The following is a 25559-nucleotide window of genomic DNA, read 5'->3' on the forward strand; positions in this document are numbered from 1 at the left end:
TCACGTAAAACTATTGGTTATGGGAAGTATGTCATTTGAAGTAATATATGTTGATGTCGGCAGTTTGAGGAGCTAAAATCTCTTCAAAGTGCCTACATCATAATATAAATGAATTAATTGTAACTTCATCGTACGTTTTATTAATTTTATTGTTAATTGTAAATTAATTGTACTTTTCATTCCGTAAAACGTAAAAACTTTTGACTTTATTACTAAAAGGACATTAAAAAAAAATATTTTAAATGAATTATGCTCTATAATACTAAAAAACTAATAGCCCGTGGTAAGCCGAAAGCCACCACGTAAGGCTGTATCGTTATTTATTCTTCCAGTTTCTAACACTAACTCTCTTAACTTACACGACTCTTAAACGAAGCTCTGATATATTGACATCATTGTACAGGTGCACAAGTTCTATAACCTAAAGATCTTCTTCTTAGACGATATTATATTATGTCGACCTCTACGTGAACCTGATATCTTGGCATCATCTATACGAACTTTAAAAATAATTTTAAACATCAAAAGTTAATTTTTGTAATAGAAATATATTAAACTATAGGTTTATCTATAAATTCTTCCGAACCACACAATTAAGCCTGGGCAAAAAAGGAGAAAAACAATGTAAAAAAACTGTAAGTAAAGGATAAACGATAAGTCTCTGACTTAATCAGAAGATTAATGATACTTAAACTTTAAAAAGATAAAACAATATATTTTTGTACTTTATTTGAATTTACTCATACTGATAAATATTATTTAAGTAATTACAATGTCTGATCATTTATTACTATTTTATGGCATTAAGATATTTTATACGCCAATCATATTCTTTAACTGCTCAACAGTTAAAGAAGACAGCGAATCATTTAACTCAATATTAACTGAACATTCTCGACAAGATTTAAGGCTATTTTCCAATGATGCAATGGAGTCAGATTTCGCAACAGATAAATCGTCTGAAGACAGCATCACATGAGCTTGATTTTTTTCGAAAAATGCATGTACATCCGTTGCAACTAAAGCAAAAAAAAAACATGAAAATTTTCAAAACTCACTAAATAATAATGAAATTATTTTTATCACATACCATTCGATATTAATTTTTTGGTAACTTCCCGCAAATAATTTTTGTATTTCGCAAGAGAATTATCCAGTTTAGTTCTATCCGATCTGGTAACTTTTGATCCAGACGACAGATGTTTAAGAATTACTTCTTTAAACTCAGTAGGAATTTTGCCCCCTTTGTAAATGCAAATAGCTAATTCCTCGAAACAGGTTGAAATCATGATCTTCGTTAAATTGTAAAAATACTCTTCCATTTGTTTGAATCCTGGGGATAATATTAGGTCCTTATCACCATATTCTGAAAGAATTCAACAATTTTATCAAACAGTTCAATAACCAAGCATACACTTTAGCTAATAATAACCCATTAAAAACCAGGCAAAACCTGGCAGAGATATCGAGAAACGAACTATGCCATCCTTTGCATAACCAAAAAAAAATACCCGTGTTTTTTCTTTTGTCGATCACAATTGTTTATAACAAATTATTTAAACAAATAACCAAAAATGTTGTAATTTTGCAAAACTGAATGCGGATATCGATTCTACGGGCAAAAACATGACAAAAACCTATGTAAAGTTTTTTTGTCAGAGTTCAATTTGTTAGTGTAAAATAAGGATAAACAATCGTGCGCAAAGTAGTAAAAGTTTCAATAAGTTTCGGAGTTATGAACCCAAAAAATAAGCTCATCCAATTGTAGCATGCAACACTACGGTATTCCGTAGGTCTACATGTAAGACGGATGAGAAGGATGATTTACATGTGAAAAGTTTGTTCCTGAGACTAATAAATTGAACTCTGACAAACAAACGTTACATAGGTTTTTGTCGTATTTTTGCCCGTAGAATCGATATCCGCATTCAGTTTTGCAAAATTACGACATTTTGGGTTATTTGTTCAAATAATATGTTACAAACAATTGTAATCGACAAAAGAAAAAACACGGGTACTTTTATATTTGATTGTACAAAGGATGGCACAGTTCGTTTCTTGATATATCTGCCATATTTTGCATGGTATTTGGCATGGTCAATACCCACTTCCCAGAGTACGATTGTTTATAGGTATTTTATACTAACAAATTGAACTCTGAAAAAAAATGTTACATAGGTTTTTGTCGAGTTTTTGCCCGTAGAATCGATATCCGCATTCAGTTTTGCAAAATTACAACACTGGGTTATTTGTTTAAATAATTTGTTATAAAAAATATGATCGACAAAAGAAAAAGCACGGGAATTTTTTCCTTTTTTTTTTCGTAATGCAAAGAATGGCACAGTTAGTTTGTCAATATATTTGCCAGGTTTTGCCCGGATTTTAATAGGTTAAGGTAGTGCTAAAACAGAAATGCAAATATTGCACTAATATAGAAAATTTTAAACAAAAAATAATTGTATAAAATTCTTGAGCAATTAAATTGTTTAAATACACATTATTATGATTAAATTATACATTAGTGCGGTGTATTGTATGATTTGAAAAGAGGTTGAAAATTGTATTAGTATACAGGATATACCAATAATGACACAAACTGTATTCGCCGTATACAAAACGCCTCATACATATTTATTCATAAAAAACAAAAAAAAAATAAATAAAAATTTAAATTTTCAACTATATTAATATTCCTTAATTTAATATATTGTACGACATGAAAATAGTTGAATAATTGATACAGCATCCGGATTATGTGAATATAGATGGATAACATGTCATCATACATTGTTCATTTATCTTTCAACGGCCTACATTCGTCGAATAAACGAAAAACAATGCTAGTTTAAAACTAAAAGCAATATTTAAGGAGACTATTATTGTTACCGCAAAATATTGTATGAATGACTTAGTCGATGAATAAAAAGCACTATCGATGGAAACGCGCGATTATTAGCTTTGACAGTGATACAACATTCACTTTCGGTCAGGTCTTAGTCAACAAGTTAAATCTTTAACGATATTAATATACATTAGTTTAAAGTATTGTGAACAGTTGAATAATTGATATAGCATACGGCATGTGTGAATATAGATTGAAACCATTTCATCATACATTATTCATTAACGTTTTTAAGGTATATTTTTGTCAGATAAACGTTCAAAAATGATAGTTAAATAACAAATAGCAATAATTATTAAGGAGGCCATAAGTGTTACTGGTGGATAGTGTATGAATTACTTACACGATGAAAAAAGTTGAATATTAATGGAAACGCGCGGTTATCAGCTTCGACAGATATACGGTACTCACTTTCGGTCAGGTCTTAGTCAACAAATTAATCCTTCAAGAATATTATTATTTATTAGTTTAGTGTATTGTATGATATGTGAACAGTTGAATAATTGATACAGCATAGGGTACGGGTGGATATAGATTGGACCATTTCATCATACATTATTCATTTGTGTTTATAAAGTCTATCCTTGTTGGATAAATGTTTAACAATGAAAGTTAAATAACAAACAGAAATATGTGTAAAGGAGGCCATTAGTGTTGCTGCAGAATAGTTTATAAATTACTTACACGATGCACGATAAAAATGATGAATATTAATGGTAACGCGCGGTTATCAGCTTCGACAGATATACGGTACTCACTTTCGGTCAGGTCTTAGTCAACAAATTAATCCTTCAAGAATATTATTATTTATTAGTTTAGTGTATTGTATGATATGTGAACAGTTGAATAATTGATACAGCATAGGGTACGGGTGGATATAGATTGGACCATTTCATCATACATTATTCATTTGTGTTTTTAAGGTCTATCTTTGTCAGATAAACGTTCAACAATGTTAGTTAAATAACAAATAGCAATATTTATAAAGGAGGCCATTAGTGTTGCTGCTGAATAGTGTATAAATTAATTACACGAAGAAAAAAGTTGAATATTAATGGAAACGCGCGGTTATCAGATTCGACAGATATACGGTACTCACTTTCGGTCAGGTCTTAGTCAACAAATTAATTCTTCAAGAATATTATTATTCATTACATTAATGTATTGTATAACATGTGAACAGTTGAATAATTGAGACAGCATAGGGTATGGGTGAATATAGATTGAAACCATTTCATCATATATTATTCATTTGTGTTTATAAAGTCTATCTTTGTCGGATAAGTGTTTAACAATGAAAGTTAAATAACAAACAGAAATATGTGTAAAGGAGGCCATTAGTGTTGATGCAGAATAGTGTGTGAATTACTTACACGATGAAAAAAGTCGAAAAATAATGGGCACGCGCGGTTATCAGCTTTGACTGATATACAGTATTCACTTTCAGTCAGGTGTTAGTCAACAAATTAATTCTTTAAGAATATTAATATTCATTAGTTTAGTGTATTGTATGATATGTTAACAGTTGAATAATTGAGACAGCATAGGATATTGGTGCATATAGATTGAAACCATTTCATCATACATTATTCATTAACGTTTTTAAGGTATATCTTTGTCAGATAAACGTTCAAAAATGATAGTTAAATGACAAATAGCAATATTTATAAAGGAGGCCATAAGTGTTACTGCAGAATAGTGTATGAATTACTTACACGATGAACAAAGTCGAAACTTAATAGGAACGCGCCGTTATCAGCATTGACAGATATAGAGTATTCACTTTCGGTCAGGTCTTAGTCAACAAATTAATTCTTTAAGAACATTAATATTCATTAGATTAGTATATTATATGACACGTGAACAGTTGAATAATTGACACAGCATCCGGTATGGGTGAATATAGATTGAAGCCATTTCATCATACATTATTCATTAACGTTTTCAAGGTATATCTTTGTCGGATAAAGGTTTAACAATGATAGTTAAATAACAAATAGCAATATTTCTAAAGGAGGCCATAAGTGTTACTGCAGAATAGTGTATGAATTACTTACACGATGAACAAAGTCGAAACTTAATAGGAACGCGCCGTTATCAGCATTGACAGATATACAGTATTCACTTTCGGTCAGGTCTTAGTCAACAAATTAATTCTTCAAGAATATTAATATTCATTACATTAGTGTATTGTATGACATGTGAACAGTTGAATAATTGATTCAGCATAGGGTACGGGTGAATATAGATTGAAACCTTTTCATCATATATTATTCATTTGTGTTTATAAAGTCTATCTTTGTCGGATAAGTGTTTAACAATGAAAGTTAAATAACAAACAGAAATATGTGTAAAGGAGGCCATTAGTGTTGCTGCAGAATAGTGTGTGAATTGCTTACACGATGAAAAAAGTCGAAAAATAATGGGCACGCGCGGTTATCAGCTTTGACTGATATACAGTATTCACTTTCAGTCAGGTGTTAGTCAACAAATTAATTCTTTAAGAATATTAATATTCATTAGTTTAGTGTATTGTATGATATGTTAACAGTTGAATAATTGAGACAGCATAGGATATTGGTGCATATAGATTGAAACCATTTCATCATACATTATTCATTAACGTTTTTAAGGTATATTTTTGTCAGATAAACGTTCAAAAATGATAGTTAAATGACAAATAGCAATATTTATTAAGGAGGCCATATGTGTTACTGGTGGATAGTGTATGAATTACTTACACGATGAAAAAAGTTGAATATTAATGGAAACGCGCGGTTATCAGCTTCGACAGATATACGGTACTCACTATCGGTCAGGTCTTAGTCAACAAATTAATCCTTCAAGAATATTATTATTTATTAGTTTAGTGTATTGTATGATATGTGAACAGTTGAATAATTGATACAGCATAGGGTACGGGTGGATATAGATTGGACCATTTCATCATACATTATGCATTTGTGTTTATAAAGTCTATCTTTGTTGGATAAATGTTTAACAATGAAAGTTAAATAACAAACAGATATATGTGTAAAGGAGGCCATTAGTGTTGCTGCAGAATAGTTTATAAATTACTTACACGATGCACGATAAAAATGATGAATATTAATGGTAACGCGCGGTATTCAGCTTCGACAGATATATGGTACTCACTTTCGGTCAGGTCTTAGTCAACAAGTTAAATCTTTAACGATATTAATATACATTAGTTTAAAGTATTGTGAACAGTTGAATAATTGATATAGCATACGGCATGTGTGAATATAGATTGAAACCATTTCATCATACATTATTCATTAACGTTTTTAAGGTATATTTTTGTCAGATAAACGTTCAAAAATGATAGTTAAATAACAAATAGCAATAATTATTAAGGAGGCCATAAGTGTTACTGGTGGATAGTGTATGAATTACTTACACGATGAAAAAAGTTGAATATTAATGGAAACGCGCGGTTATCAGCTTCGACAGATATACGGTACTCACTTTCGGTCAGGTCTTAGTCAACAAATTAATCCTTCAAGAATATTATTATTTATTAGTTTAGTGTATTGTATGATATGTGAACAGTTGAATAATTGATACAGCATAGGGTACGGGTGGATATAGATTGGACCATTTCATCATACATTATTCATTTGTGTTTATAAAGTCTATCCTTGTTGGATAAATGTTTAACAATGAAAGTTAAATAACAAACAGAAATATGTGTAAAGGAGGCCATTAGTGTTGCTGCAGAATAGTTTATAAATTACTTACACGATGCACGATAAAAATGATGAATATTAATGGTAACGCGCGGTTATCAGCTTCGACAGATATACGGTACTCACTTTCGGTCAGGTCTTAGTCAACAAATTAATCCTTCAAGAATATTATTATTTATTAGTTTAGTGTATTGTATGATATGTGAACAGTTGAATAATTGATACAGCATAGGGTACGGGTGGATATAGATTGGACCATTTCATCATACATTATTCATTTGTGTTTTTAAGGTCTATCTTTGTCAGATAAACGTTCAACAATGTTAGTTAAATAACAAATAGCAATATTTATAAAGGAGGCCATTAGTGTTGCTGCTGAATAGTGTATAAATTAATTACACGAAGAAAAAAGTTGAATATTAATGGAAACGCGCGGTTATCAGATTCGACAGATATACGGTACTCACTTTCGGTCAGGTCTTAGTCAACAAATTAATTCTTCAAGAATATTATTATTCATTACATTAATGTATTGTATAACATGTGAACAGTTGAATAATTGAGACAGCATAGGGTATGGGTGAATATAGATTGAAACCATTTCATCATATATTATTCATTTGTGTTTATAAAGTCTATCTTTGTCGGATAAGTGTTTAACAATGAAAGTTAAATAACAAACAGAAATATGTGTAAAGGAGGTCATTAGTGTTGCTGCAGAATAGTGTGTGAATTACTTACACGATGAAAAAAGTCGAAAAATAATGGGCACGCGCGGTTATCAGCTTTGACTGATATACAGTATTCACTTTCAGTCAGGTGTTAGTCAACAAATTAATTCTTTAAGAATATTAATATTCATTAGTTTAGTGTATTGTATGATATGTTAACAGTTGAATAATTGAGACAGCATAGGATATTGGTGCATATAGATTGAAACCATTTCATCATACATTATTCATTAACGTTTTTAAGGTATATCTTTGTCAGATAAACGTTCAAAAATGATAGTTAAATGATAAATAGCAATATTTATTAAGGAGGCCATATGTGTTACTGGTGGATAGTGTATGAATTACTTACACGATGAAAAAAGTTGAATATTAATGGAAACGCGCGGTTATCAGCTTCGACAGATATACGGTACTCACTATCGGTCAGGTCTTAGTCAACAAATTAATCCTTCAAGAATATTATTATTTATTAGTTTAGTGTATTGTATGATATGTGAACAGTTGAATAATTGATACAGCATAGGGTACGGGTGGATATAGATTGGACCATTTCATCATACATTATGCATTTGTGTTTATAAAGTCTATCTTTGTTGGATAAATGTTTAACAATGAAAGTTAAATAACAAACAGATATATGTGTAAAGGAGGCCATTAGTGTTGCTGCAGAATAGTTTATAAATTACTTACACGATGCACGATAAAAATGATGAATATTAATGGTAACGCGCGGTATTCAGCTTCGACAGATATATGGTACTCACTTTCGGTCAGGTCTTAGTCAACAAGTTAAATCTTTAACGATATTAATATACATTAGTTTAAAGTATTGTGAACAGTTGAATAATTGATATAGCATACGGCATGTGTGAATATAGATTGAAACCATTTCATCATACATTATTCATTAACGTTTTTAAGGTATATTTTTGTCAGATAAACGTTCAAAAATGATAGTTAAATAACAAATAGCAATAATTATTAAGGAGGCCATAAGTGTTACTGGTGGATAGTGTATGAATTACTTACACGATGAAAAAAGTTGAATATTAATGGAAACGCGCGGTTATCAGCTTCGACAGATATACGGTACTCACTTTCGGTCAGGTCTTAGTCAACAAATTAATCCTTCAAGAATATTATTATTTATTAGTTTAGTGTATTGTATGATATGTGAACAGTTGAATAATTGATACAGCATAGGGTACGGGTGGATATAGATTGGACCATTTCATCATACATTATTCATTTGTATTTATAAAGTCTATCTTTGTTGGATAAATGTTTAACAATGAAAGTTAAATAACAAACAGAAATATGTGTAAAGGAGGCCATTAGTGTTGCTGCAGAATAGTTTATAAATTACTTACACGATGAAAAAAGTCGAAAAATAATGGGCACGCGCGGTTATCAGCTTTGACTGATATACAGTATTCACTTTCAGTCAGGTGTTAGTCAACAAATTAATTCTTTAAGAATATTAATATTCATTAGTTTAGTGTATTGTATGATATGTTAACAGTTGAATAATTGAGACAGCATAGGATATTGGTGAATATAGATTGAAACCATTTCATGATACATTATTCATTAACGTATTTAAGGTATATCTTTGTCGGATAAAGGTTTAACAATGATAGTTAAATAACAAATAGCAATATTTATAAAAGAGGCCATAAGTCTGACTGCAGAATAACGTACGAATTACTTACACGAAGAAAAAAGTTGAATATTAATGGAAACGAGCCGTTATCAGCTTCGACAGATATACGGTACTCACTTTCGGTCAGGTCTTAGTCAACAAATTAATTCTTTAAGAATATTAATATTCATTAGATTAGTATATTATATGACATGTGAACAGTTGAATAATTGACACAGCATCCGGTATGGGTGAATATAGATTGAAGCCATTTCATCATACATTATTCATTAACGTATTTAAGGTATATCTTTGTCGGATAAAGGTTTAACAATGATAGTTAAATAACAAATAGCAATATTTATTAAGGAGGCCATAAGTGTTACTGGTGGATAGTGTATGAATTACTTACACGATGAAAAAAGTTGAATATTAATGGAAACGCGCGGTTATCAGCTTCGACAGATATACGGTACTCACTATCGGTCAGGTCTTAGTCAACTAATTAATCCTTCAAGAATATTATTATTTATTAGTTTAGTGTATTGTATGATATGTGAACAGTTGAATAATTGATACAGCATAGGGTACGGGTGGATATAGATTGGACCATTTCATAATACATTATTCATTTGTGTTTATAAAGTCTATCTTTGTTGGATAAAGGTTTAACAATGATAGTTAAATAACAAATAGCAATATTTCTAAAGGAGGCCATAAGTGTTACTGCAGAATAGTGTATGAATTACTTACACGATGAAAAAAGTTGAATATTAATGGAAACGCGCGGTTATCAGCTTCGACAGATATACGGTACTCACTATCGGTCAGGTCTTAGTCAGCAAATTAATCCTTCAAGAATATTATTATTTATTAGTTTAGTGTATTGTATGATATGTGAACAGTTGAATAATTGACACAGCATAGGGTACGGGTGGATATAGATTGGACCATTTCATAATACATTATTCATTTGTGTTTATAAAGTCTATCTTTGTTGGATAAATGTTTAACAATGAAAGTTAAATAACAAACAGAAATATGTGTACAGGAGGCCATTAGTGTTGCTGCAGAATAGTTTATAAATTACTTACACGATGAAAAAAGTCGAAAAATAATGGGCACGCGCGGTTATCAGCTTTGACTGATATACAGTATTCACTTTCAGTCAGGTGTTAGTCAACAAATTAATTCTTTAAGAATATTAATATTCATTAGTTTAGTGTATTGTATGATATGTTAACAGTTGCATAATTGAGACAGCATAGGATATTGGTGAATATAGATTGAAACCATTTCATGATACATTATTCATTAACGTATTTAAGGTATATCTTTGTCGGATAAAGGTTTAACAATGATAGTTAAATAACAAATAGCAATATTTATAAAAGAGGCCATAAGTCTTACTGCAGAATAACGTACGAATTACTTACACGAAGAAAAAAGTTGAATATTAATGGAAACGAGCCGTTATCAGCTTCGACAGATATACGGTACTCACTTTCGGTCAGGTCTTAGTCAACAAATTAATTCTTTAAGAATATTAATATTCATTAGATTAGTATATTATATGACATGTGAACAGTTGAATAATTGACACAGCATCCGGTATGGGTGAATATAGATTGAAGCCATTTCATCATACATTATTCATTAACGTATTTAAGGTATATCTTTGTCGGATAAAGGTTTAACAATGATAGTTAAATAACAAATAGCAATATTTATTAAGGAGGCCATAAGTGTTACTGGTGGATAGTGTATGAATTACTTACACGATGAAAAAAGTTGAATATTAATGGAAACGCGCGGTTATCAGCTTCGACAGATATACGGTACTCACTATCGGTCAGGTCTTAGTCAACTAATTAATCCTTCAAGAATATTATTATTTATTAGTTTAGTGTATTGTATGATATGTGAACAGTTGAATAATTGATACAGCATAGGGTACGGGTGGATATAGATTGGACCATTTCATAATACATTATTCATTTGTGTTTATAAAGTCTATCTTTGTTGGATAAAGGTTTAACAATGATAGTTAAATAACAAATAGCAATATTTCTAAAGGAGGCCATAAGTGTTACTGCAGAATAGTGTATGAATTACTTACACGATGAAAAAAGTTGAATATTAATGGAAACGCGCGGTTATCAGCTTCGACAGATATACGGTACTCACTATCGGTCAGGTCTTAGTCAGCAAATTAATCCTTCAAGAATATTATTATTTATTAGTTTAGTGTATTGTATGATATGTGAACAGTTGAATAATTGACACAGCATAGGGTACGGGTGGATATAGATTGGACCATTTCATAATACATTATTCATTTGTGTTTATAAAGTCTATCTTTGTTGGATAAATGTTTAACAATGAAAGTTAAATAACAAACAGAAATATGTGTACAGGAGGCCATTAGTGTTGCTGCAGAATAGTTTATAAATTACTTACACGATGAAAAAAGTCGAAAAATAATGGGCACGCGCGGTTATCAGCTTTGACTGATATACAGTATTCACTTTCAGTCAGGTGTTAGTCAACAAATTAATTCTTTAAGAATATTAATATTCATTAGTTTAGTGTATTGTATGATATGTTAACAGTTGCATAATTGAGACAGCATAGGATATTGGTGAATATAGATTGAAACCATTTCATGATACATTATTCATTAACGTATTTAAGGTATATCTTTGTCGGATAAAGGTTTAACAATGATAGTTAAATAACAAATAGCAATATTTATAAAAGAGGCCATAAGTCTTACTGCAGAATAACGTACGAATTACTTACACGAAGAAAAAAGTTGAATATTAATGGAAACGAGCCGTTATCAGCTTCGACAGATATACGGTACTCACTTTCGGTCAGGTCTTAGTCAACAAATTAATTCTTTAAGAATATTAATATACATTAGTTTAAAGTATTGTGAACAGTTGAATAATTGATATAGCATACGGCATGTGTGAATATAGATTGAAACCATTTCATCATACATTATTCATTAACGTTTTTAAGGTATATTTTTGTCAGATAAACGTTCAAAAATGATAGTTAAATAACAAATAGCAATAATTATTAAGGAGGCCATAAGTGTTACTGGTGGATAGTGTATGAATTACTTACACGATGAAAAAAGTTGAATATTAATGGAAACGCGCGGTTATCAGCTTCGACAGATATACGGTACTCACTTTCGGTCAGGTCTTAGTCAACAAATTAATCCTTCAAGAATATTATTATTTATTAGTTTAGTGTATTGTATGATATGTGAACAGTTGAATAATTGATACAGCATAGGGTACGGGTGGATATAGATTGGACCATTTCATCATACATTATTCATTTGTGTTTATAAAGTCTATCTTTGTTGGATAAATGTTTAACAATGAAAGTTAAATAACAAACAGAAATATGTGTAAAGGAGGCCATTAGTGTTGCTGCAGAATAGTTTATAAATTACTTACACGATGAAAAAAGTCGAAAAATAATGGGCACGCGCGGTTATCAGCTTTGACTGATATACAGTATTCACTTTCAGTCAGGTGTTAGTCAACAAATTAATTCTTTAAGAATATTAATATTCATTAGTTTAGTGTATTGTATGATATGTTAACAGTTGAATAATTGAGACAGCATAGGATATTGGTGAATATAGATTGAAACCATTTCATGATACATTATTCATTAACGTATTTAAGGTATATCTTTGTCGGATAAAGGTTTAACAATGATAGTTAAATAACAAATAGCAATATTTATAAAAGAGGCCATAAGTCTGACTGCAGAATAACGTACGAATTACTTACACGAAGAAAAAAGTTGAATATTAATGGAAACGAGCCGTTATCAGCTTCGACAGATATACGGTACTCACTTTCGGTCAGGTCTTAGTCAACAAATTAATTCTTTAAGAATATTAATATTCATTAGATTAGTATATTATATGACATGTGAACAGTTGAATAATTGACACAGCATCCGGTATGGGTGAATATAGATTGAAGCCATTTCATCATACATTATTCATTAACGTATTTAAGGTATATCTTTGTCGGATAAAGGTTTAACAATGATAGTTAAATAACAAATAGCAATATTTATTAAGGAGGCCATAAGTGTTACTGGTGGATAGTGTATGAATTACTTACACGATGAAAAAAGTTGAATATTAATGGAAACGCGCGGTTATCAGCTTCGACAGATATACGGTACTCACTATCGGTCAGGTCTTAGTCAACTAATTAATCCTTCAAGAATATTATTATTTATTAGTTTAGTGTATTGTATGATATGTGAACAGTTGAATAATTGATACAGCATAGGGTACGGGTGGATATAGATTGGACCATTTCATAATACATTATTCATTTGTGTTTATAAAGTCTATCTTTGTTGGATAAAGGTTTAACAATGATAGTTAAATAACAAATAGCAATATTTCTAAAGGAGGCCATAAGTGTTACTGCAGAATAGTGTATGAATTACTTACACGATGAAAAAAGTTGAATATTAATGGAAACGCGCGGTTATCAGCTTCGACAGATATACGGTACTCACTATCGGTCAGGTCTTAGTCAGCAAATTAATCCTTCAAGAATATTATTATTTATTAGTTTAGTGTATTGTATGATATGTGAACAGTTGAATAATTGACACAGCATAGGGTACGGGTGGATATAGATTGGACCATTTCATAATACATTATTCATTTGTGTTTATAAAGTCTATCTTTGTTGGATAAATGTTTAACAATGAAAGTTAAATAACAAACAGAAATATGTGTACAGGAGGCCATTAGTGTTGCTGCAGAATAGTTTATAAATTACTTACACGATGAAAAAAGTCGAAAAATAATGGGCACGCGCGGTTATCAGCTTTGACTGATATACAGTATTCACTTTCAGTCAGGTGTTAGTCAACAAATTAATTCTTTAAGAATATTAATATTCATTAGTTTAGTGTATTGTATGATATGTTAACAGTTGCATAATTGAGACAGCATAGGATATTGGTGAATATAGATTGAAACCATTTCATGATACATTATTCATTAACGTATTTAAGGTATATCTTTGTCGGATAAAGGTTTAACAATGATAGTTAAATAACAAATAGCAATATTTATAAAAGAGGCCATAAGTCTTACTGCAGAATAACGTACGAATTACTTACACGAAGAAAAAAGTTGAATATTAATGGAAACGAGCCGTTATCAGCTTCGACAGATATACGGTACTCACTTTCGGTCAGGTCTTAGTCAACAAATTAATTCTTTAAGAATATTAATATTCATTAGATTAGTATATTATATGACATGTGAACAGTTGAATAATTGACACAGCATCCGGTATGGGTGAATATAGATTGAAGCCATTTCATCATACATTATTCATTAACGTATTTAAGGTATATCTTTGTCGGATAAAGGTTTAACAATGATAGTTAAATAACAAATAGCAATATTTATTAAGGAGGCCATAAGTGTTACTGGTGGATAGTGTATGAATTACTTACACGATGAAAAAAGTTGAATATTAATGGAAACGCGCGGTTATCAGCTTCGACAGATATACGGTACTCACTATCGGTCAGGTCTTAGTCAACTAATTAATCCTTCAAGAATATTATTATTTATTAGTTTAGTGTATTGTATGATATGTGAACAGTTGAATAATTGATAGAGCATAGGGTACGGGTGGATATAGATTGGACCATTTCATAATACATTATTCATTTGTGTTTATAAAGTCTATCTTTGTTGGATAAAGGTTTAACAATGATAGTTAAATAACAAATAGCAATATTTCTAAAGGAGGCCATAAGTGTTACTGCAGAATAGTGTATGAATTACTTACACGATGAAAAAAGTTGAATATTAATGGAAACGCGCGGTTATCAGCTTCGACAGATATACGGTACTCACTTTCGGTCAGGTCTTAGTCAACATATTAATCCTTCAAGAATATTATTATTCATTAGTTTAGTGTATTGTATGATATGTGAACAGTTGAATAATTGATACAGCATAGGGTACGAGTGGATATAGATTGAAGCCATTTCATCATACATTATTCATTTGTGTTTATAAAGTCTATCTATGTTGGATAAATGTTTAACAATGAAAGTTAAATAACAAACAGAAATATGTGTAAAGGAGGCCATTAGTGTTGCTGCAGAATAGTTTATAAATTACTTACACGATGAAAAAAGTCGAAAAATAATGGGCACGCGCGGTTATCAGCTTTGACTGATATAGAGTATTCACTTTCGGTCAGGTCTTAGTCAACAAATTAATTCTTTAAGAACATTAATATTCATTAGATTAGTATATTATATGACACGTGAACAGTTGAATAATTGACACAGCATCCGGTATGGGTGAATATAGATTGAAGCCATTTCATCATACATTATTCATTAACGTTTTCAAGGTATATCTTTGTCGGATAAAGGTTTAACAATGATAGTTAAATAACAAATAGCAATATTTCTAAAGGAGGCCATAAGTGTTACTGCAGAATAGTGTATGAATTACTTACACGATGAACAAAGTCGAAACTTAATAGGAACGCGCCGTTATCAGCATTGACAGATATACAGTATTCACTTTCAGTCAGGTGTTAGTCAACAAATTAATTCTTTAAGAATATTAATATTCATTAGTTTAGTGTATTGTATGATATGTTAACAGTTGAATAATTGAGACAGCATAGGATATTGGTGAATATAGATTGAAACCATTTCATCATACATTATTCATTAACGTATTTAAGGTATATCTTTGTCGGATAAAAGTTTAACAATGATAGTTAAATAACAAATAGCAATATTTATAAAAGAGGCCATAAGTCTTACTGCAGAATAACGTATGAATTACTTACCCGAAGAAAAAAGTTGAATATTAATGGAAACGAGCCGTTATCAGCATTGACAGATATAAGGTACTCACTTTCGGCCAGGTCTTAGTCATGAAATTAATTCTGCAAGAATATTAATATTCATTAGTTTAGTGTAACGTATGATATGTGAACAGTTGAATAATTGACACAGCATCCGGTATGGGTGAATATAGATTGAAGCCATTTCATCATACATTATTCATCAACGTATTTAAGGTATATCTTTGTCGGATAAAGGTTTAACAATGATAGTTAAATAACAAATAGCAATATTTATTAAGGAGGCCATATGTGTTACTGGTGGATAGTGTATGAATTACTTACACGATGAAAAAAGTTGAATATTAATGGAAACGCGCGGTTATCAGCTTCGACAGATATACGGTACTCACGTTCGGTCAGGTCTTAGTCAACATATTAATCCTTCAAGAATATTATTATTCATTAGTTTAGTGTATTGTATGATATGTGAACAGTTGAATAATTGATACAGCATAGGGTACGGGTGGATATAGATTGAAGCCATTTCATCATACATTATTCATTTGTGTTTATAAAGTCTATCTATGTTGGATAAATGTTTAACAATGAAAGTTAAATAACAAACAGAAATATGTGTAAAGGAGGCCATTAGTGTTGCTGCAGAATAGTTTATAAATTACTTACACGATGAAAAAAGTCGAAAAATAATGGGCACGCGCGGTTATCAGCTTTGACTGATATACAGTATTCACTTTCAGTCAGGTGTTAGTCAACAAATTAATTCTTTAAGAATATTAATATTCATTAGTTTAGTGTATTGTATGATATGTTAACAGTTGAATAATTGAGACAGCATAGGATATTGGTGAATATAGATTGAAACCATTTCATGATACATTATTCATTAACGTATTTAAGGTATATCTTTGTCGGATAAAGGTTTAACAATGATAGTTAAATAACAAATAGCAATATTTATAAAAGAGGCCATAAGTCTTACTGCAGAATAACGTACGAATTACTTACACGAAGAAAAAAGTTGAATATTAATGGAAACGAGCCGTTATCAGCTTCGACAGATATACGGTACTCACTTTCGGTCAGGTCTTAGTCAACAAATTAATTCTTTAAGAATATTAATATTCATTAGATTAGTATATTATATGACATGTGAACAGTTGAATAATTGACACAGCATAGGATATTGGTGAATATAGATTGAAACCATTTCATGATACATTATTCATTAACGTATTTAAGGTATATCTTTGTCGGATAAAGGTTTAACAATGATAGTTAAATAACAAATAGCAATATTTATTAAGGAGGCCATAAGTGTTACTGGTGGATAGTGTATGAATTACTTACACGATGAAAAAAGTTGAATATTAATGGAAACGCTCGGTTATCAGCTTCGACAGATATACGGTACTCACTATCGGTCAGGTCTTAGTCAACTAATTAATCCTTCAAGAATATTATTATTTATTAGTTTAGTGTATTGTATGATATGTGAACAGTTGAATAATTGATACAGCATAGGGTACGGGTGGATATAGATTGGACCATTTCATAATACATTATTCATTTGTGTTTATAAAGTCTATCTTTGTTGGATAAAGGTTTAACAATGATAGTTAAATAACAAATAGCAATATTTCTAAAGGAGGCCATAAGTGTTACTGCAGAATAGTGTATGAATTACTTACACGATGAAAAAAGTTGAATATTAATGGAAACGCGCGGTTATCAGCTTCGACAGATATACGGTACTCACTATCGGTCAGGTCTTAGTCAACTAATTAATCCTTCAAGAATATTATTATTTATTAGTTTAGTGTATTGTATGATATGTGAACAGTTGAATAATTGATACAGCATAGGGTACGGGTGGATATAGATTGGACCATTTCATAATACATTATTCATTTGTGTTTATAAAGTCTATCTTTGTTGGATAAAGGTTTAACAATGATAGTTAAATAACAAATAGCAATATTTCTAAAGGAGGCCATAAGTGTTACTGCAGAATAGTGTATGAATTACTTACACGATGAAAAAAGTTGAATATTAATGGAAACGCGCGGTTATCAGCTTCGACAGATATACGGTACTCACTATCGGTCAGGTCTTAGTCAGCAAATTAATCCTTCAAGAATATTATTATTTATTAGTTTAGTGTATTGTATGATATGTGAACAGTTGAATAATTGATACAGCATAGGGTACGGGTGGATATAGATTGGACCATTTCATCATACATTATTCATTTGTGTTTATAAAGTCTATCTTTGTTGGATAAATGTTTAACAATGAAAGTTAAATAACAAACAGAAATATGTGTAAAGGAGGCCATTAGTGTTGCTGCAGAATAGTTTATAAATTACTTACACGATGAAAAAAGTCGAAAAATAATGGGCACGCGCGGTTATCAGCTTTGACTGATATACAGTATTCACTTTCAGTCAGGTGTTAGTCAACAAATTAATTCTTTAAGAATATTAATATTCATTAGTTTAGTGTATTGTATGATATGTTAACAGTTGACTAATTGAGACAGCATAGGATATTGGTGAATATAGATTGAAACCATTTCATCATACATTATTCATTAACGTATTTAAGGTATATCTTTGTCGGATAAAGGTTTAACAATGATAGTTAAATAACAAATAGCAATATTTATAAAAGAGGCCATAAGTCTTACTGCAGAATAACGTATGAATTACTTACACGAAGAAAAAAGTTGAATATTAATGGAAACGAGCCGTTATCAGCTTCGACAGATATACGGTACTCACTTTCGGTCAGGTCTTAGTCAACAAATTAATTCTTTAAGAATATTAATATTCATTAGATTACTATATTATATGACATGTGAACAGTTGAATAATTGACACAGCATCCGGTATGGGTGAATATAGATTGAAACCATTTCATGATACATTATTCATTAACGTATTTAAGGTATATCTTTGTCGGATAAAGGTTTAACAATGATAGTTAAATAACAAATAGCAATATTTATAAAAGAGGCCATAAGTCTTACTGCAGAATAACGTACGAATTACTTACACGAAGAAAAAAGTTGAATATTAATGGAAACGAGCCGTTATCAGCTTCGACAGATATACGGTACTCACTTTCGGTCAGGTCTTAGTCAACAAATTAATTCTTTAAGAATATTAATATTCATTAGATTAGTATATTATATGACATGTGAACAGTTGAATAATTGACACAGCATAGGATATTGGTGAATATAGATTGAAACCATTTCATGATACATTATTCATTAACGTATTTAAGGTATATCTTTGTCGGATAAAGGTTTAACAATGATAGTTAAATAACAAATAGCAATATTTATTAAGGAGGCCATAAGTGTTACTGGTGGATAGTGTATGAATTACTTACACGATGAAAAAAGTTGAATATTAATGGAAACGCTCGGTTATCAGCTTCGACAGATATACGGTACTCACTATCGGTCAGGTCTTAGTCAACTAATTAATCCTTCAAGAATATTATTATTTATTAGTTTAGTGTATTGTATGATATGTGAACAGTTGAATAATTGATACAGCATAGGGTACGGGTGGATATAGATTGGACCATTTCATAATACATTATTCATTTGTGTTTATAAAGTCTATCTTTGTTGGATAAAGGTTTAACAATGATAGTTAAATAACAAATAGCAATATTTCTAAAGGAGGCCATAAGTGTTACTGCAGAATAGTGTATGAATTACTTACACGATGAAAAAAGTTGAATATTAATGGAAACGCGCGGTTATCAGCTTCGACAGATATACGGTACTCACTATCGGTCAGGTCTTAGTCAACTAATTAATCCTTCAAGAATATTATTATTTATTAGTTTAGTGTATTGTATGATATGTGAACAGTTGAATAATTGATACAGCATAGGGTACGGGTGGATATAGATTGGACCATTTCATAATACATTATTCATTTGTGTTTATAAAGTCTATCTTTGTTGGATAAAGGTTTAACAATGATAGTTAAATAACAAATAGCAATATTTCTAAAGGAGGCCATAAGTGTTACTGCAGAATAGTGTATGAATTACTTACACGATGAAAAAAGTTGAATATTAATGGAAACGCGCGGTTATCAGCTTCGACAGATATACGGTACTCACTATCGGTCAGGTCTTAGTCAGCAAATTAATCCTTCAAGAATATTATTATTTATTAGTTTAGTGTATTGTATGATATGTGAACAGTTGAATAATTGATACAGCATAGGGTACGGGTGGATATAGATTGGACCATTTCATCATACATTATTCATTTGTGTTTATAAAGTCTATCTTTGTTGGATAAATGTTTAACAATGAAAGTTAAATAACAAACAGAAATATGTGTAAAGGAGGCCATTAGTGTTGCTGCAGAATAGTTTATAAATTACTTACACGATGAAAAAAGTCGAAAAATAATGGGCACGCGCGGTTATCAGCTTTGACTGATATACAGTATTCACTTTCAGTCAGGTGTTAGTCAACAAATTAATTCTTTAAGAATATTAATATTCATTAGTTTAGTGTATTGTATGATATGTTAACAGTTGACTAATTGAGACAGCATAGGATATTGGTGAATATAGATTGAAACCATTTCATCATACATTATTCATTAACGTATTTAAGGTATATCTTTGTCGGATAAAGGTTTAACAATGATAGTTAAATAACAAATAGCAATATTTATAAAAGAGGCCATAAGTCTTACTGCAGAATAACGTATGAATTACTTACACGAAGAAAAAAGTTGAATATTAATGGAAACGAGCCGTTATCAGCTTCGACAGATATACGGTACTCACTTTCGGTCAGGTCTTAGTCAACAAATTAATTCTTTAAGAATATTAATATTCATTAGATTACTATATTATATGACATGTGAACAGTTGAATAATTGACACAGCATCCGGTATGGGTGAATATAGATTGAAGCCATTTCATCATACATTATTCATTAACGTATTTAAGGTATATCTTTGTCGGATAAAGGTTTAACAATGATAGTTAAATAACAAATAGCAATATTTATTAAGGAGGCCATATGTGTTACTGGTGGATAGTGTATGAATTACTTACACGATGAAAAAAGTTGAATATTAATGGAAACGCGCGGTTATCAGCTTCGACAGATATACGGTACTCACTTTCGGTCAGGTCTTAGTCAACATATTAATCCTTCAAGAATATTATTATTCATTAGTTTAGTGTATTGTATGATATGTGAACAGTTGAATAATTGATACAGCATAGGGTACGGGTGGATATAGATTGAAGCCATTTCATCATACATTATTCATTTGTGTTTATAAAGTCTATCTTTGTTGGATAAATGTTTAACAATGAAAGTTAAATAACAAACAGAAATATGTGTAAAGGAGGCCATTAGTGTTGCTGCAGAATAGTTTATAAATTACTTACACGATGAAAAAAGTCGAAAAATAATGGGCACGCGCGGTTATCAGCTTTGACTGATATACAGTATTCACTTTCAGTCAGGTGTTAGTCAACAAATTAATTCTTTAAGAATATTAATATTCATTAGTTTAGTGTATTGTATGATATGTTAACAGTTGAATAATTGAGACAGCATAGGATATTGGTGAATATAGATTGAAACCATTTCATCATACATTATTCATTAACGTATTTAAGGTATATCTTTGTCGGATAAAAGTTTAACAATGATAGTTAAATAACAAATAGCAATATTTATAAAAGAGGCCATAAGTCTTACTGCAGAATAACGTATGAATTACTTACCCGAAGAAAAAAGTTGAATATTAATGGAAACGAGCCGTTATCAGCATTGACAGATATAAGGTACTCACTTTCGGCCAGGTCTTAGTCATGAAATTAATTCTGCAAGAATATTAATATTCATTAGTTTAGTGTAACGTATGATATGTGAACAGTTGAATAATTGACACAGCATCCGGTATGGGTGAATATAGATTGAAGCCATTTCATCATACATTATTCATTAACGTATTTAAGGTATATCTTTGTCGGATAAAGGTTTAACAATGATAGTTAAATAACAAATAGCAATATTTATTAAGGAGGCCATAAGTGTTACTGGTGGATCGTGTATGAATTACTTACACGATGAAAAAAGTTGAATATTAATGGAAACGCGCGGTTATCAGCTATGACACATATACAGTATTCACTTTCGGTCAGGTCTTAGTCAACAAATTAATTCTTCAAGAATATTATTATTCATTACTTTAGTGTATTGTATGACATGTGAACAGTTGAATAATTGACACAGCATAGGGTACGGGTGGATATAGATTGAAGCCGTTTCATCATGCATTATTCATTTATGTTTCCAAAGTCTATCATTGTCGGATAAACGTTCAATAATGCTAGTTATATAATAAACAGCAATATGTGTAAAGGAGGCCATTAGTGTTGCTGCTGAATAGTTTATAAATTATATACACGATGCACGATAAAAATGATGAATATTAATGGAAACGCGCGGTTATCAGCTCCGACAGATATACGGTACTCACTTTCGGTCAGGTCTTAGTCAACAAATTAATTCTTTAAGAATATTAATATTCATTATTTTAGTGTATTGTATGATATGTTAACAGTTGAATAATTGAGACAGCATAGGATATTGGTGAATATAGATTGAAACCATTTCATCATACATTATTCATTAACGTATTTAAGGTATATCTTTGTCGGATAAAGGTTTAACAATGATAGTTAAATAACAAATAGCAATATTTATAAAAGAGGCCATAAGTCTTACTGCAGAATAACGTATGAATTACTTACACGAAGAAAAAAGTTGAATATTAATGGAAACGAGCCGTTATCAGCATTGACAGATATAAGGTACTCACTTTCGGCCAGGTCTTAGTCATGAAATTAATTCTGCAAGAATATTAATATTCATTAGTTTAGTGTAACGTATGATATGTGAACAGTTGAATAATTGACACAGCATCCGGTATGGGTGAATATAGATTGAAGCCATTTCATCATACATTATTCATTAACGTATTTAAGGTATATCTTTGTCGGATAAAGGTTTAACAATGATAGTTAAATAACAAATAGCAATATTTATTAAGGAGGCCATAAGTGTTACTGGTGGATCGTGTATGAATTACTTACACGATGAAAAAAGTTGAATATTAATGGAAACGCGCGGTTATCAGCTATGACACATATACAGTATTCACTTTCGGTCAGGTCTTAGTCAACAAATTAATTCTTCAAGAATATTATTATTCATTACTTTAGTGTATTGTATGACATGTGAACAGTTGAATAATTGACACAGCATAGGGTACGGGTGGATATAGATTGAAGCCGTTTCATCATGCATTATTCATTTATGTTTCCAAAGTCTATCATTGTCGGATAAACGTTCAATAATGCTAGTTATATAATAAACAGCAATATGTGTAAAGGAGGCCATTAGTGTTGCTGCTGAATAGTTTATAAATTATATACACGATGCACGATAAAAATGATGAATATTAATGGAAACGCGCGGTTATCAGCTCCGACAGATATACGGTACTCACTTTCGGTCAGGTCTTAGTCAACAAATTAATTCTTTAAGAATATTAATATTCATTATTTTAGTGTATTGTATGATATGTTAACAGTTGAATAATTGAGACAGCATAGGATATTGGTGAATATAGATTGAAACCATTTCATCATACATTATTCATTAACGTATTTAAGGTATATCTTTGTCGGATAAAGGTTTAACAATGATAGTTAAATAACAAATAGCAATATTTATAAAAGAGGCCATAAGTCTTACTGCAGAATAACGTATGAATTACTTACACGAAGAAAAAAGTTGAATATTAATGGAAACGAGCCGTTATCAGCATTGACAGATATAAGGTACTCACTTTCGGCCAGGTCTTAGTCATGAAATTAATTCTGCAAGAATATTAATATTCATTAGTTTAGTGTAACGTATGATATGTGAACAGTTGAATAATTGACACAGCATCCGGTATGGGTGAATATAGATTGAAGCCATTTCATCATACATTATTCATTAACGTATTTAAGGTATATCTTTGTCGGATAAAGGTTTAACAATGATAGTTAAATAACAAATAGCAATATTTATTAAGGAGGCCATATGTGTTACTGGTGGATAGTGTATGAATTACTTACACGATGAAAAAAGTTGAATATTAATGGAAACGCGCGGTTATCAGCTTCGACAGATATACGGTACTCACTTTCGGTCAGGTCTTAGTCAACATATTAATCCTTCAAGAATATTATTATTCATTAGTTTAGTGTATTGTATGATATGTGAACAGTTGAATAATTGATACAGCATAGGGTACGGGTGGATATAGATTGAAGCCATTTCATCATACATTATTCATTTGTGTTTATAAAGTCTATCTTTGTTGGATAAATGTTTAACAATGAAAGTTAAATAACAAACAGAAATATGTGTAAAGGAGGCCATTAGTGTTGCTGCAGAATAGTTTATAAATTACTTACACGATGAAAAAAGTCGAAAAATAATGGGCACGCGCGGTTATCAGCTTTGACTGATATACAGTATTCACTTTCAGTCAGGTGTTAGTCAACAAATTAATTCTTTAAGAATATTAATATTCATTAGTTTAGTGTATTGTATGATATGTGAACAGTTGAATAATTGATACAGCATAGGGTACGGGTGGATATAGATTGGACCATTTCATAATACATTATTCATTTGTGTTTATAAAGTCTATCTTTGTTGGATAAAGGTTTAACAATGATAGTTAAATAACAAATAGCAATATTTATAAAAGAGGCCATAAGTGTTACTGGTGGATAGTGTATGAATTACTTACACGATGAAAAAAGTTGAATATTAATGGAAACGCGCGGTTATCAGCTTCGACAGATATACGGTACTCACTATCGGTCAGGTCTTAGTCAACTAATTAATCCTTCAAGAATATTATTATTTATTAGTTTAGTGTATTGTATGATATGTGAACAGTTGAATAATTGATACAGCATAGGGTACGGGTGGATATAGATTGGACCATTTCATAATACATTATTCATTTGTGTTTATAAAGTCTATCTTTGTTGGATAAAGGTTTAACAATGATAGTAAAATAACAAATAGCAATATTTCTAAAGGAGGCCATAAGTGTTACTGCAGAATAGTGTATGAATTACTTACACGATGAAAAAAGTTGAATATTAATGGAAACGCGCGGTTATCAGCTTCGACAGATATACGGTACTCACTATCGGTCAGGTCTTAGTCAACATATTAATCCTTCAAGAATATTATTATTCATTAGTTTAGTGTATTGTATGATATGTGAACAGTTGAATAATTGATACAGCATAGGGTACGGGTGGATATAGATTGAAGCCATTTCATCATACATTATTCATTTGTGTTTATAAAGTCTATCTATGTTGGATAAATGTTTAACAATGAAAGTTAAATAACAAACAGAAATATGTGTAAAGGAGGCCATTAGTGTTGCTGCAGAATAGTTTATAAATTACTTACACGATGAAAAAAGTCGAAAAATAATGGGCACGCGCGGTTATCAGCTTTGACTGATATACAGTATTCACTTTCAGTCAGGTGTTAGTCAACAAATTAAT

At 30.6% G+C, this 25559-nt stretch overlaps 1 protein-coding gene across 1 annotated transcript; it reads right to left on the minus strand.

Moving 5' to 3' along the window:
- Positions 1-688: 688 nt before the first annotated feature.
- LOC107981846 lies at positions 689-15980 on the minus strand. Its single transcript, XM_031933017.2, has 3 exons — positions 15882-15980; positions 1091-1366; positions 689-1019 (listed from the first exon to the last, which is right to left on the minus strand). The coding sequence occupies exons 2-3, from the start codon at positions 1320-1322 to the stop codon at positions 814-816; spliced, it is 438 nt and encodes a 145-aa protein (XP_031788877.1). The 5' UTR covers positions 1323-1366; positions 15882-15980; the 3' UTR covers positions 689-813.
- Positions 15981-25559: the final 9579 nt, after the last annotated feature.

This window comes from Nasonia vitripennis (assembly GCF_009193385.2).
Source record: "Nasonia vitripennis strain AsymCx chromosome 5 unlocalized genomic scaffold, Nvit_psr_1.1 chr5_random0004, whole genome shotgun sequence".
NCBI lineage: Eukaryota > Metazoa > Arthropoda > Insecta > Hymenoptera > Pteromalidae > Nasonia > Nasonia vitripennis.

Excerpts from the sequence above, each read along its gene's own strand:
- LOC107981846 (XM_031933017.2), bottom strand. The coding sequence starts at position 1,322 with ATGGAAGAGTATTTTTACAATTTAACGAAGATCATGATTTCAACCTGT. Across the intron at positions 1,020-1,090 it reads CAAAAAATTAATATCGAATG|TTGCAACGGATGTACATGCA; the intron begins GTATGTGATAAA and ends TTTTTGCTTTAG.